General features: G+C 43.8%; 1 protein-coding gene across 13 annotated transcripts in view; it reads left to right on the top strand.

Annotated features, from left to right (window-relative positions):
- TLK2 (tousled like kinase 2) overlaps window positions 1-15,801 on the top strand; it is a 45,072-nt gene continuing 29,271 nt past the window's right edge. For 2 of the 13 annotated variants that reach the window (XM_074561705.1, XM_074561703.1), the window contains exons 1-6: window positions 377-504; window positions 2,590-2,678; window positions 4,511-4,576; window positions 11,408-11,479; window positions 13,951-14,020; window positions 15,066-15,109. In XM_074561705.1, coding sequence (XP_074417806.1) covers window positions 2,598-2,678; window positions 4,511-4,576; window positions 11,408-11,479; window positions 13,951-14,020; window positions 15,066-15,109 — 333 coding nt within the window. In that variant the 5' untranslated portion in view covers window positions 377-504; window positions 2,590-2,597. Of the gene's footprint in view, window positions 505-706; window positions 847-2,175; window positions 2,193-2,589; window positions 2,679-4,510; window positions 4,577-11,407; window positions 11,480-13,950; window positions 14,021-15,065; window positions 15,110-15,801 lie in introns of those variants that run through there. The other 11 variants (XM_074561706.1, XM_074561696.1, XM_074561704.1 and 8 more) reach the window with 9 other exon arrangements.

Here is a 15,801-nt window from a genome sequence, read left to right as displayed (position 1 = left end):
TCGGGCCTTTGTCCCTGCCCGCCAGGCCTTGCGCCTCGCCTCCGGTCTACGCGCAGCCCGGCCCGGCGAGGTTTCTTACGCGAGGCCGGGGATCCGCGGCCTATCCATCCCTTCTCGCTTGCCCCGTCTCCTTCCCCGCCCCGCAGCCGGCGAGGGGCGAGCCCCCACCTTCCCCCCCGACGACTGCTGCCGCCGCCCCCCTCCCCTCCGCCCTCCTCCCCCGCGTGGAGCCCGGGTGCCCGCAGCGGCGGCGGCGCCTCGCTCACGAGAGGCCGCGGAGCCGCCCCTGGCCTCCCCCTCCCGCCTGTGCCGCCGCCGCTGCCGCCGCCGCAGCAGGTTCCCTCCCTCCCCCTCCTCCTCCTCCTTCTCCTCCTCCTCCTCCTGCTCCTGCCCCCGGCGGCGGCGGGATCCGAGCGGTGCCCGGGGAGCGCTCGGCCCGGGCAGGAGGGGAGAGGAGCGGCGGGGCGGCGGCAGGAGCAGCAGCAGCGGCGGCGGCAGCGCCAGGTGAGAGAGCCCGGGGGCGGCGGGAGAAGCGCGGGGACCCCCCTCGCCTCCCTCCCCGGCGCCGGGCCCGAGGCCGCCCCGGGAGCGGCGAAGCCGGGGGCGGCGGTGGTGGTGTGGTGGGGCGGGGGGAGCCCGGGCAGCGACCCCGGGCCGCGGCGGAGGCGAGGGGCGGAGGCTGTTAAACGCTCGTCGGGGCCGGTCCGGGGTCACGGCGGAAGGGCCCGAGGCCTGTGCCCCGAGGCGGCGGGAGCGAGGCCTGGGCCTCGGGTGCCCGCCTCGCCGGGGCACGGCGCAGCGCAGGCCCCGCGGGCTCGCAGCGAGGCCCGGCACGGCGGGCGGGGGGTAAGAACGAGGCGGGGGGGGTCGGCCCGGGGGGAGCGCGGAGGCCCCGGGCCGGCGGGGGAGGTGAAGGGGTGGGCACGGCCTGTGGATCCCCGGCCTGGGAGTTGAGGCGGTGCTGCCTGGGGTGCCGGGGAGGAGGAGGAGGAGGAGGCAGGCCGAGGCGGTGCAGCAGCTGGCAGTGGGGCAAGGCTGCTCACTCACCGGCTTATTTTGAAACGCGTGCCTCTGTTTCCCGAGTGGGGAGGGAGGATGGGAGGGGAGGGGGTGGGATGGGAGAGAGGTGCTGAAAATCACCCCGCAAAGGAGCCGGGGAGGGAATGCCATCCCTTGCGGGGAGGGATGGAGGGGGGTCCGGGGCAGGCCCCGGGAGGGAGCTGGGCCCTGCCGTGGGGCTGGGGAGGGGGAAAAGGCTCGGGAACTTGTGGCCGTCCCTTCCCCAGGCCGGCATCCCGGCGTGGGGATGCGATTCCCTCCCGGATGGTCACCCTGTGCCCCGTAATGGGCGAGAGACCTGGGAGTACTTTAACATCTTTGCGTTCATGGCTTGCCTGTCATTTTCCTCGCTGCACAGATTTCCTGTTTTGAAAACTAGGCTTGTAGCTTTGTTGGGGTTTTAAAACCAATAGTAGAAATAGGGTTCTTTAATAACCGCATTTAGTATCCCATTAGTTTTTGAGGCTTGTTACTGGCTTGGGAGAGCAGTTGTAAATGCCCCTGGATGGATTTGCTTTGCCCCCTTAACTTAGATCTGCAGCGTTTGGAGGAAATGGCAGGGACAAAATGGACAGTTAATAAAAGGAACAATTGTATACTGCCTATTCTAGAGGGCACTTGCTGCCCTTCAAGAACTTTCCTCATCGCATATGCTCTTTATACAGCAAATCTTCATCTTCTATCTCTCTTTTTTTTTTTCTACCTTAGTCCAGAAAATGAAACTGGAACAGACATTTCTGGAAATGAACTTGATTGGTGCAGTTGGGAAGATGTGATTCACAGTTATAATGAACGTTGAAATTTGTCCCATTTTTTCGCAGTTCAGTATTCGAACTGTGTATTTTCTGATTTTTAACCTGTTTACGCAACTATGCTGGGTTGGTTTTTTTAACCCTTCAAATAATGGCATCCGTTGTGTTGGATTGCCAGGAGGTACCCCAGGTACATCTAGTATGTAGAGGCAGCTGTTATCTAGAGGTGTCTTTTTACTTGATAAAGTAAAAGGTTTAAACAAGCATTATTTTCTTCTTATAACCCCTTTCTGTGCTTGGAAGAACCAAAGCTGTTGTCAGTGAAATCTGGAGTTTGGGGAGATGTAGTATTTCCACGATTGGCCAAAAATAAATTATGGGGTAAAGAATTTTGCTTTTTTTTTTTTCTGCTAGTCATGCAGCACGGATGAAAAGCTCTGAAGCTTTTAGTCATAACACTCTGGTCCCATGTTTTCCTTCTAATAAAGCATCCAGTGGGAGAATGTGACATAATTGGTTTCTTGGATTTAGAGATCTTGAAATGGCTGGTACAACAGATAGAAGGGGAAACTCTCCAGCAGGGTTATGGTTTAAATACAGTAATATGGTGGCAGAGTCATGTTATTATTGCATGGTTATCTTGCATTTCGCTTGCAAGAAAATGCTTTCTACATGGTTATGCTGCAGAACAGGCACTTTTGAGCCTCGTCAGTGGCACGGAATATTAAATTTCTCTCCGTTCCTTGCATTGCATAATCTGAGTGTTGTTCTCCCATAGCAGCAGAAATGATGGAAGAATTGCATAGCCTGGACCCACGAAGGCAGGAGCTACTGGAGGCCAGGTTCACGGGAGTCGGGGTTGCTAAGGTGAGCGTGAGTACTGTTGGTAACAGGCATGACTGCTTATCCATCCTGCACTGCACTTTGGTTTTTTTCATTTCTACACTGGTAATTTTGCTTTGCAAGCAGAATGTTTTGTGTTAATAGTTGTGTTTTGAATGGTAATTTGCTTGAAATATGTTTAAGAGGAATGAAAATGGGATCTCTATGAGCAGATGTTTTGCTATACAGAAGATTTTTGGGTTCTGATTAAGTTCTTAGGAGTTGCTCCATCTTAAGGCAGCTTGTACACCCCCAAAAAACCATGACAACTTCGTCTTTGGAAGTGGGAATCTCACCTGTCTCTTCCTTTCTCCAAGAATGCATTTGAGAATTGAATTTGGCCACTTGTTAGATACAGTTTCAAGTTTACTGTGTTCGATACAACATGTAACCAGACTTAATATATTCAGGAATTTGTTCACTTCTCTGTGAGTGCAGCGTGCTAAAATTGGGTACTCGGTCGCATAGAACACACATGCACAAAAGTATTTGAAGGTAAGCTCTCCTGATCCACAACCTGCTAGTAAAATCCCATCTTTGTCCTCATGTGCAACTGCATAACTGTTCAGTAGCTGCCTTTTTTGAGTAAGGCGCTTCAATAATAACATTGTGTGGTTGCTTTATAAATTAGCATGAAGCTGTTAGTTCTCCAGATGTTGTTGGTAGTGCTAATTGGTAGTCTCTCTCAGAGCAATGAAATGGTGGCAGAACTCCTCTTAAACTAGGTCAGTGATAAGGAGTTTACTTTTGAGGAAGATACTGAGTTTTAAACAACTTCAAGGTAGATGGTAAAACAACGTATCATTGTTAGATAATCTTCAGAAACCTCTTAGAATTATATTAAGAAGAAACTTTGTAGGTGCTGTATTTCTTTAGAAAAATTCAAAGCCAATCAGGACTTGAAAAAGGGCTTAGTCTGAGTTCATACTTGTCTTTCTGATCCGTACTTCAGTCAGGACCCACACAAGGTTAAGTTTTGAAAGGGAACATGAGAAAGTAAAATGTTCAGCTGTGAGGTAGTGTAGTAAGGAAGATTAACACTAGAAGTTGTTAAGGGATAACAATTTCAGTTACTGAAGTAAGAGCGTGGGGTATTTTTGATCTTTTGCCCCACTCTTAAGACTTTTTTAATCTTAAGGCTTTTACTAGCATAAAAGCTTATGCTACATAAGGTATTTATGATCTTGAAAGACTTGTTTTATACAACATTACAACTTTTTATGTACTTTTTCATCTGTTTCTTGTCTCTTCCCGCCATGTATGTCACTTTAACATCTTTAGCTGTACCAGTACAGATAACTTTCTAGACTAGCTAAGACTTAGAAGCATAGACGCTGTCGTTGCTTTAAAACAGTGCCAACGTACTCAGTGCTCACAAAGAATGTTAGGAACTATTCCTTATAAATTAATAACCTTTAAAAGATACAGGAAAGCAAGTCTTAAGTATGTTTTCAATATGTTTGGAGCAGAAAGTACATGCCCTTTCTCTGTAGGGTGAATACTGAAAACTCATTTTTGTTCCTAAAGAATATCCAAGTAAAAAAGCCTCATTTCTTGGAGGCTTTGCTTTGAGCAAAGCTGTTCTGTTACCAAGTTTTATTTTTACCTGTTGTTATGTAGTATAGAGTTTTACTTTGTACTAGTCAGTAAACTGTTAAAGTGCATTACACTTATTTCAAACAGTATATATTTATTTACTTGCATACTTGCTAATTTGCAATAGATCAGCCAACCATTGATATGAATTAGCATGACTCTACTATGTTGCAGCAAATCTTGGTTGCAATATTAATCTCAGATACTACATTCCCTCCCAGGTTGGTGCTTCAAATTCCCTCCCTACCCCCCCAAGTCTCCGTCCGTCATGCTCCGCACTGGCATTGGTAGGTCATTGTCTTAAAGGGAATATATTGGGAAAGCTGTGATACAATTTGTATGATTCAACTAAGATTTTTAGCTCTCTCCAATTAAATGTTTAAGGAACGCTACGTAGAGTAAGTTAGTGCCATCTAGTGGGACCGGGCCTGGCACATCCTCCTGGGATAGAAGGTATTCTGTTGCTGTTTATTGCATAAAAGGAAGAAATGTCATCTTAGATGCTCTCCTATTGGGTGAAGGCAGCAGGCAGTTGTAACTGAGCTTCCTGCCTTCCACCGACTGGGTGTATCGCTTAGTGTGCTTGGTTAGGATTCTTTAACGTTTAAAAATACAGGGTACATTTTGGACCTGCATAAAACTAACGCGCTAGTTTACGTCCTTAATACAGCTGCCACTTTAAAGCTCACTTTCCCTCCGTGTTTGCAAGTAAAGAGCAACTATATGTGTTTCCGAGAAATGAATGAGACTAAGCTGATCTAGAATAAATTTTTAGGCTGCAAAGTAGAAAAAAAGCTTCTAGCCATCAGAGTCATGGGATTCTGGAAGAGCTTTCCAGTAACAGTAGTAGAGGTCAGAAATCCTAAACTGTTTTGGAAACAGCTGTGTGCTGTCACCTCCTGTGGTAGCTGAAGGCACAACCCCAATGACTGAGGTCGTTTGCAGTCCCAAATGCTTCAAAATTCTGTTGCAAGTCTGTGATGAATTATCTTACTTAGTAGTTGGAGAATATATTTCTCTAGAAGCTTGGAGTTAATACGTGGAAACAAATTTATGAGCAAGGAATGTTTCTAGGCAACTGTTATACTCATGTGGTTCATCCAGGTCACTAGATAGCTTCAAAAAGCCAGTGATGCTTTAGATGTCTATTCTTGCCATATGGTAAAGTGCCTTCTTCCCCAAATTTGCAGAGCGGCTCCTTGAATTAACGCATGACTATCTGACACCTACCAGTATTCCTGCTTATTTAGCTCCTGTTTATGTTTACTTACTGGGGAAAGTCTAAGCACATTCACTTGAAGCGTTTTTCTGACTAATCATCTCAGACATCTTCCTTGGGTCAGTAGGTACAGGAGACAAAATGTAGTTTGTTTCTGTAGATAACATTGTTTTAATTTTGTCTGTTCTCATCTTCTGCCTCCATTGCCCCTCTTTGGGTGCTGCCTTTAAGATATCAGGTGGGTTAACTCCAAAGGATTTTTGTCATTTCCACAGACTTTTCCTGGATAAGAATTGGAATAGGTAGTTGTGATGGGTGACTCTGTATTTGCACATGGCTTGTCTGAGGCTTATCCAGGGTGGATCATCACAGCAGCGTGCGTATCTTCTACAAGCTTGGTGTTTAAAAGATCTTCAAATGAAGTTGTGTGCATCCCTCCATTATAGCTAAATTAAAAAGGCTGAAGTATTTCTAGAGAGAGTAACCTTCTCTGTCGTGCTGTAGGAACCTTTTAGATCCAGATGACTCTGCTAGAATTGAAGAAGTATTGGTCTTGGTGGTAGCTAGTGCTCCCTTTCCTCCCTCTTTGAGGTATCGTAAAGACGGAAATGAAAATAACCTGAAGAGTGTCACTTATGCTGCAGAACATCTGCCTGCAAAAAGAGAATTGCTCTTAAGAAGGAACAGAATTTACTGGGTTTATTTTGGTTTTTACCCTTCCTTTGTCACTCTAGCAGTCTTGGTCAGTTAAGTAAGTACCAGTTGTGTGGTCTACTTAGCAAAGTTTTTAGCAGCGAAGTTACGGAGTTGAGAATTTGTGTTTGACAATAATCATGTCTTCCTTGGAGGGAAGTGGTTGCACAGTAAAGGTCCTTAACAGGTGTCACGTGCCACCAGAAGAACTAGTTAATAAGAGATTTGAAACTTAGCATTGAATTTATCAGCTACCACAGAGGTGCCAGGACTTTATGCCAGATACTTGAAAATTGTTTGGATGCTTCCATGTGCAACTTTACTTATTTCAAATGTGTTGTCTGGCTACTAGAGCCCAGAAATAGTTGTCGGGTCTCAGTTTTCTTTCTGCCCCTGAACTGAGGCTTAGGGGGAATTGCGTGACCCTTCTGTCCAGTTTGCCATCAGTAAAGTACAAATACGGTTTTTTCAACCTGAGAGAACTCTTGGGGCATAATGGAAGCCAAGCAAATCCTGTTGCAAACCTGCTTACCCATCTGATACAGGGGAGGTTACCTGTGAACTTCTGATAGTAGATTAACTTCTCGTGGCAAAAAGACCCAGGTGATTTGGGGGTTTCGTTATTGGCTGTAATACTGAGCTTTTCCAAAAGCCCAATTAAGAAGCAGGCTGTAATTCTCATACTTATGTGATGCTTGAAATAAGATAAGAATATGTTAATTAAACCTGATTTATACAGTAGCACTGGACCAGAGTAACTGGAAAACCATTCAGCTGTTTCACTTTGGTGTAAGCCTGTGTGGAGTCAGCACTAACTTTTAGTGGAATTGAGGATTGACTTTTTCCTTTTGAAATCTCTTGATTTGCTACAGAATTTAGAAGAACTTGGGCTACCTTGGCTCGAGGTAATGAAGCGTGTCTCCGTCATTGAGCAAAAAAATTTTGCAATGTGTGTGTCGCTGTAAGTCCGCTTTGGAGACTCTGGCTAGGCAGCTTGGAATTCTAGGGCTCTCTTTCAATGCGAGGAGTTGGAGAGCACAAAATGGAGACCAACCGATGTAAGAATTATGGACTGGCCTGAGGGATCACTTTTGGGAGCTTGGCGAGGCTGAGGAAATGCACAAGTCAAGCAAGGCAGTAGATAGGCTTGAAGAGGAGATAGGTAGGGGCAGCCTGAGTCAGGCTAGCTTTGTTATGGAAGACCCGATGGGAGCTATTATCAGGCGAAGCAGTTTTTATTGAAACTTCAGCCATTGTGCCTCATTTGTGGCCTTTCCAGGAGTCTTGCAAAGGGAGAAATGACTAACCAACTCGCGTGAGTGGACAGATTTTAATTTCTTGCCTTTGAGTAGGAGTCTTGAAAGCGCTTGCTACTGCTGCATCCACTTCTCAACATGGAGGTTTTGTTGTGCATAGGTAGGTCACGGACTTAGAAGCAGCAGTTGATAGGTGAATCACAAGGGAAAAGAGCATGCCAGCTTATCTCAGACAGAAATTCCTTGCGGAGGAGGAAGTGTGTGCTGTTCTTGTGCTTGTCATTTGGGTAAACACTATAGAAACTATTAGCTTATTTCAGATGACCCACGTATTTTGAATTTTTGCTGAGCCCCATCACCGGTTCTCTTGACAGGGTACAGCGGATGAGTGGGCTGTAAGTGAGACCGGAGAAGTGCGGTATTATCCCAAAGTAGTCTATGCTAGAAAAGCCAGATGCCAGTGCAGATGACTTCTTCAGGAACAAAATTTATAAGCCCTTCCTGTGTAAACCATTACATGTTTATTATCCCCTACTGCTACTTCCCCAGCAATATTCTGATGTTAGTATTTCTTGCCATCGCTTACTTGATTTTTTCCAAAATTCAGGTTTGTTCCTTTAATTCCTTTTGTGTCATGACCACTTGTAATGGTATGCTAAATTAAGTACTGAACATTTATCCAATGTCAGTTGCTGAGTTAAATATAAACAGTTAGGAATGATAAAACATAAATTTGAAGGGTTTGGGTTTTTTTATACACACACTCACTGACTGTTAGTTGAGGGGGAGGTGCTCAGATGTATGGTTTCTCATATCCATTGTCTAAACCTGTTGCTATAAGCAGTTGATAATGTGAGGTTATGTGTGGAACTAGATATCTAGCTGGACGATCAGGAAAACTTGCTTTTCCTTTCTTTGCATAACTAGGTGAGAAGAGGTGCAGCTGAGGACTAGGCCATGTTCCTTAAACCTCCTAGGTATTGCATCTTTATTGCTTCGAGTACAGCACGTTCGAATGAACAATTTGTGTTTCCATAGCCGGAATTCCTCAAAACAAGAGGAATTTTTTTGCCAACTTTGACGTGAACAAGATGCTTCAGCTGCTTGTCTGTAAGATAGGCCTAATCCTTTACATTAAGAGAAGTGTCAGTGGAAGGTCCTCTAGAAGATCCTCAAGGGAGAGGAAAGCTCGTGCAATTTTTGTGGGTCAAAACTTGCCCACAAAAACTTAATTCTGCGTTTTTTCACAATATCAATACACATGACAGTGAACTGGCTGGATACTTATAGACATCTGACAAGCTGTTCTTCTCTGATTCCATAACTACGTAGTTAGTTCCTTTTCAGCCTTTCTACTACTGGGCTGAGTTCAATTTTACAATTTTGTCAGTGTGCTTTCTCGAGGAAGTTTTAAAATAAAGGAAAAATAAGTGTTTTGCTCTTCAAGTATCCATGGTCAGAACTGAACTGCTCTTTTGTTGATGCAAAAAACGGGTTTGATTCCAACTGCTAGAGCTGTAAATCTCCCATGCGGAATAGTCGGTACAGGTAGTTGTAGTACTGGAAGTAAGAAAAATGTTGTGGATTTTGTATTAGGCATATTTCCAGCTGCTTGCATTCCAGAACTTTACATTCAGATGCGTCTGAGTGGATTGTTTGTACTGGAGAGGGTAAGCTCGTATCTCTGAAAAAATCTGAGGATCGTTTCTAACTGTAGGCAGCCTCACCAGTTTCTTTCTCCAGGTTAGCCTGGAGTACCTAGGGTCGTGGCCGAAACGTTGGCCCTTCGTAAGCCACTGACTTACCCTTTCAACCACAGTGTTCCTGAAAAGCTCAAACATGGCATTTTGGGAGCAGCTGTTCCTGTCATTTGCTATCCATGTGCAAAACGGAGGCAGCGAAATTTAAGCAAAAATGGAAACAACTTTCACTTTCATCTTCATCATGTCAGAACCCCAGCCTGTCCATCTGAGACCCACAAACGCTCATTTGTTGAGATGCTCCTGCACCTGATAAAGCTTTTCACGCTTGCACAGAAGGTGGATGTCTTGCGTGTGCTGTTGGGGTTTGAGTTCGTGAGAGGAAGTGAAAGATTTTAGAGGACAGCATTTGTGCAGCTTACAAACAAGCTTTTTACATGGGTGAAAAGATTAACTTTCTGCTGCCACTTGCCATAAGATATTAACTTTTTTTAATCAATGAGGCCTTCATGTGGATGTGGGCAAGGGTAGTGTTGGCACTTCTGTTAAGTCCTGTCAGCCAAGGAATAAATCCCTCGCATAACCAAGAGTTGTACCTATAAGATTTGTGAGCCATCGCATTGGGTGGTGGGGAAGCTTGCTGCTTTGTTTAAAAAGCAACTAAATTTTAAGCTTTTGTATTGCTGAAGAGATGAGGTAAAACATCTTTCTGGTCTTGAGCTATTTGTGTGATGAGTTGAAGGAGTAACGGTATGGCTTAAATAATATCATCTGCAATTTTTCTTAAAGTAATTTGCTTTTAAAAGGAAATCCTAAATGTGTAGCTTCTTGAGCTGTTCAAGTTGTTGTTGTTTTTTTATTGAAGCAACTAAGCGTGTCCTTTTAGGAGAAACACATCTGGTAGTTAACATTCACAGTGTAATACAGAAGGTAAACGGAATTTTTACTTTCTGCGGATGCCTGCTTGGAAATTGGGGTTAGTAACAGCTAGGTTGTGTCACAAGTTTAATTTGATGGTGGTGTTGGTCTTATAAATGGGGAAGGGAGAACTGCTACCCTCAAAAATAATGATTTCTCTGTGGTGTTAAGGCTTCTCCCCCACTCCTCCCATTAGTCTTCTGCTCAAGTATATAATGAGAAGTGGCTTTGCTTTGAGGAAAGACTGATTGGTGGGAAGTGGTTACTGCAAAAATAAGAACGCTAAAATAGAATGAATCTTTAGGAAAAGATGCTCACAAGTTATTAATGGAGAGGTGGCTTTATCATGTCATTCTTCCTGTTAATACATTCCATCAGTAAATGTGAATCTTGTTTTTATATCTTTGTCAAATTTGTCTAGATTTCTTAAGTTAGATCTGTAGGAGGATACTTTTATGTCAGAGCACTAGGATAAAACACAGTGACTTTGCATGATTCACTTTTCTTTCCTTTTAAAACCAGTTTTGATAGAGATTTTAAAAAATAATTCCCAAAACTGCTTGGATACGTAAAAATGCAGATGTGTATCCAGTGGAGCCTGCAAAGATGCAGGCAGACGCTCGTAGGTACCTGGATACTATTTCGGTTAATCTATTCCAGCCTCTTGAATTTGTGTTTTAGCCTGGTAGGAGCAACTGCTCTGTTGGCAGGTCAGCCACGAGTCCATAAAGTAGTGGGAAAGATCATCTTATGGGTACCAGTTGTACTGCTGTTAACACAACTTTCACTTGTTCATTTTCTTAGTGTTAAAAAAAGCATTAAAATTTCACATTTAAAGAAAAATCAGCAGTACTGCCAGCATCTGATAACGGTAATAGCTGCCTTGCCAGATGGAAGATGCTTCTCAATTCTTAGCCCAGGGTCAAGCAGATGCTTGCCTGAAGAGCCGAGCTTGGAACTACTGCTACTCAACAAATCAGAAGTTTTGTTTCTCAAACCGGTTGTCTTAGACTTTTATGAATACTGCCTTGGCTCTTTTGTGGATGTGGTTAAATTGAGCAGTTAGGGTATAAATTGAGATAGAAATTGTAGAGGCTGGATCAGTATACTGAGAAAAGACCGTCCAACGGGCAGTCCAACTTCCGTCTTGCTCCAAGCCATTTCTGAAGTTTTTTAGTGCCCCATCATGTGCCTGGGTGTTTGACCCGTGTTGCTGCTGTATCCACGTGACTTAAGAGCAGCGTAGTTAGCCCAGAGATGCAATGTTTGATAGGACGTATCTGCCTTGTATGGAAGTTGTTTCTCTAACAGTCTTTGCTTATTTTTCACTAGGGTCCATTAAATAGTGAGTCTTCCAACCAGAGCTTGTGCAGCGTGGGTTCTCTGAGTGATAAAGAATTGGAGGTAAGCAGGCACAAATCCTCGTGGTCATCGGGCTTAAGGTGGACATGATTGAACTCAAAACATAGAAGAAATTGTGTGTGAGTGAGCGGGCGCAAAAGGGACTAGTGAAAGTATTTAGTCTGGATCTTTACAGTCTTTGGACCATGCTGTGAAGCTTCCCACTGTAGCAGGCAGATTTTGCCCAAACCCGAAAGAACGGCATTCCTAAAGCTCATCTTATGAAATTATTTTCAGCTGCATTGTGATTTGTTTCCTGGGTTTGGATACAGTGTTGGCCAAATAAAAAGCCAGAGAGCATTAATGGAAAAGTTTGCCTTACCTATCAAATATGTGAATTTGCAGAAGTCTGTACAAACCGGAGCATTTTTATGAATTGCTCTGTGGAAGTGTGGGGAGGTGAAAATTGATGCTTTGTCCCTGTTTAATCTCACTGCTTTAGGATTAACTATTTCAAAACACTTGCTAAAGCAGCAAAATGAACTGTAGAGTTACATTTTTACTTTAAAATTAAAGCAAAATCTCAAATTTAAATGCATTTTCTTATGCATTTAAAGAACTTCCCACACGGTTATCAGGTAAGTTTTGGATCATATTTCCCCTTATTATATGGCAGTACTGATATGAGGTGTCTGGTGAAGCTAAGTCTTTCGAGAACGCAGTATCTTAAACTCCATACAAGTAAGTATAGTTAATAGTGGAAAACCGAGTATTTGTTCTAATTTTACTTGGTTTCTTTAATGGACTTCTGTGGAGGGATTTAAATTGACCAAGCTGACATAATCCAATCTACCATTCCTTGCTTTTTCAGTTTGTAACAGATAAAGTTGTGTGTAATTTTTGTTATGTAAGTACTTGAATGGAAAAACAACTTAAACTGAATGTCATTAATATGCTTACAGTTCCATGGAGGCTGTAATGGAGCCTGTGGTGTTATAGTCACGCCAACGCTGTTCATGAGTTGCTCTTCACTACGCAGTGAGGAGGTTATGTCACTGAATTTTACAGATACAGGAGCTGGTACAGCAAGTCTCTAGATAATTATGGAGTTTTCAGTCCTCCCATTCTAAAAAGTGTCTTTGCAGACACAATAGCGACCTTTGTCTTAACATTCCCTCCATCCTCGTACCAGAACAATAACATGTCGGTGACTGTCCAGCTGGTAACTTGGGCCTGTAGATGTCCAGCATCCCCTGGGGACACAGCCAGGTTTAGATTCTGGCTGTGTCAGCTTTATCCTTGTTATCCTATTAAAGGAGGTAGATTGATTTCTGTGCTTACTGTGTGCAAGTCTTTTGGCAGAGATCTTTAAACGGGGTACTTTGGACTTTGGTTTCCAAAGAGCATGAAACTTAGGTTTACCACAAACTTTCTGGCCATGGCTTTCCCTGTCCCAGAGCTGTGTTTTGCACACTGTGGTTTTCTTCCTGCCCCCAGGCTATAGTTTAGTGGTGGCTGCAGTGATTGTAAAGCATATAGCTCAGAAATTATTTGGGACCCTTTGGGATAAGAGATGTTTTTAAAATGACGTTGGTGATGGAAATGACAAGCTATCTTTCTTTCCAGCAACCTCAGTAAGCTGCTTCTAGCCCAGTGTTTCCTAACGTTTTCAGCAGGTCTGGCCACACGAGTGACTCTGGTGACGGGGAAAGCACCACGCCAGGGTCTCATGCCAGGGTCTCCTCCACTCTCACGTGTCTGGGCTTGCTAGCCTTGTGCAGACGTGACGCTTTTGTAGCCTTCAGGCCTCCCACCTGTGCTCTGTATTGTGCCTGTGCTTAAATATATCACTGTCCACAGATAAACTGCCCCTCGGGGTCTCTGGTTGCTGGAGGAAATGGCAGGTGTTACCAACCCTTGACTTGAATGAGAGAGAAGTCCAGATGAATTGCTGCATCTGTGGCAGCTTCCTCCTGGCCGCCATCTTGGGGAGCTCTGCCTTGTTTTGTGTAAGGTTGAAGTTGTGCACCAGTAGACAGGACAGTTCTTGTAGCCATCTGCAAAGAGCTTTGGGAAGAAACATTAGGTGGAGACAAGATGAATTGTCCTGGTAGACGGCGAGTAGCCACTGGACCGCAAATTTAGATGTCTGTACTCAAACCTCTTGTCATTACTCCTCTTGTACCCGCACTGTAATCATTGTGAAATGATTTATACGGGTTTTTATAAGTGTTTGAACTAGTTCTGCTAACCATGTGAGGTAACTAGGCAGTAGAGGCTGGCTTGCTGCAGCTGAAATAGGAAAAAAAATTTAACCTCATTCCTAACAGTGTTCTCTCCCTTCTGCAGCGCAGATATCAGAAGGTAGTAGCTGTTTGAGAGCAGTTGTTTCTTTAAGTACCAGCAGTAGAAACAAATGCACCAGAGAAGCGAAATGGCCACTGGGGATATGGAGCAGATTATTGTGTTTTTGGTATTTTCTTTAAATCTTGGAATAACTGCAGAAATGTTAATTTTGAAGTATTGTTTAACAGACTCCTGAGAAAAAACAGAATGACCAGCGGAACAGAAAAAGGAAAGCAGAAGCGTATGAGACCAGTCAAGGTAATTCATTCTCCTGACCCTGCTGCAGGATTTCTGAACGGTTGGTAATTTGTGCACGTTTTGCACAGTCAGTGTCCTAGGAAACTAATGGCTCTTCTCAAGGGTGTGTCAGGCTGCTTGTTATAAACTACTCCATGATGGTGTAGTTCTCTTCTGGGAGCCTTGTTATCCTCATTGGCAGGAAAATACTCGTCCACAGCTTATTCGCACAAACTATTGCATTTTTATGGGACAGACTGCCCAAAGGCTTAACATGGCTTCTCTGGAGTGTTGTTTCGGTCCCGCGACGCTACGTATACAGCAGCCAGGCTTCAAAATACAGACTGTACTCTCTTCCTTGCTTTTTGAGACGTACGCGTGCCTCGTTAGAGTAAGTTCTCACCATAACAAATAGAGAACAAACTGTGCTCAAGTATGAAGCAGGCAGTGCTGTCTCGCAGTACGAAAGAAAAAACGTGTCCAAGTGGAGATTTTCTAGCAAATGGGCATAGGGGCAGATTTCTGTTTCCTTTGTTCTTCATCGAGGGATTGTGTTGACAGAACCGCTTTGATAATATATTAAAATAAGAGAAAAGGGCTAAGTTTTAATGAGCTGGTATTAAGCCACCACTAATTATCTCTCTAACTCTTACGGTAATGTTAGTGAGAGATCTAATATGCAGTAATTTATCTGAAGGTGGAGGACTAAAAGTACCCTTTTCTCTGTCCTTATCTTGAAGGAAATTCTGCAGAACCCATGCAACATTCAGTGATGTTTAGTGTTTTCTAAGTACTTTAGCAAGTGCAAATGCTGTTTGATTGGATTTGACATGTTTGGAATTGAGAGTTAATTGAATTGTCAACTGTAAACCCTCCCAACAACAGCACAAGAGCTGTAACCCTGGGGCAGTCTTTTGTTGTGCAGAAGCTTTTGTTGTGATAGGTGTTGCACCTCTCTACAGTGAAAGGAGTGTCAAACTAGAGGAATAGTTTTTTTAGAATGGCATCATAGCTTCTGTTCTTAAAAATATGAACTCTTATTTTCATCCTTTGTTTTGCTTTTTAGGAAAAGGCACTCCTAGAGGACATAAAATTAGTGATTATTTTGAGGTAAGCATCTTTGCATTGTCTGAGAAGTCTGCTTGAATTCCCATTATGTAAAATCTGTAGATGGAAGTCTGTAATGCGATTTGTGTTACTGATCCAGCACTGGAGTCATTGATTGACGATGTTAACCTGATATGCTCGGATCTGTTTAGGTAGAGGATATGAGAATTTTGGAAGTTGATTTTTAAATTCACATTTCTTTGAACAATTGATAAAGCAATTTTTTAAAAGAACAGCCACATAAGTATAGGTTTGAGGTTGACTTCCATTGGAGCCTGGATCTCAGGTGAGGCTATCCGAGTGCACAAACCTGTTTCGATAAGGGTCCAGTGCTGCAAAAGAACCTACCTGCAAAGTCATGCTGATTTCAGCAGGAGGTTGTTTTGGGGGTTGCCCCTTTAGAAAAGCTTACCGTGGGAAGCTGGCACCACACAGGAGACAGAGACCCCTCCCCAAAATAACGATGGACACTCTAAAAATCAACGTTCTTTTAATTGCATTTTTCTAGGTCTGCACCATTCAGAGCTCTAGCTTTTATGTTTGTTCTTTATTTTGCTGAGTAGCTTGGAGTCAGAAATTAAGTGCTTGTTAGCGCTTACTTCTTTCCTGGCCAAAGGTTTTTAGGTGCAGGACCATATGAATTTCTGCACCAACTAGACCAGTTACCCAGCTGCTTACGTATCCCGTCTTCAGCA

This window comes from Larus michahellis, chromosome 18 (genome assembly GCF_964199755.1).
Source record: "Larus michahellis chromosome 18, bLarMic1.1, whole genome shotgun sequence".
Taxonomy (NCBI): domain Eukaryota; kingdom Metazoa; phylum Chordata; class Aves; order Charadriiformes; family Laridae; genus Larus; species Larus michahellis.
This window is presented reverse-complemented; position numbering and strand designations above follow the sequence as displayed.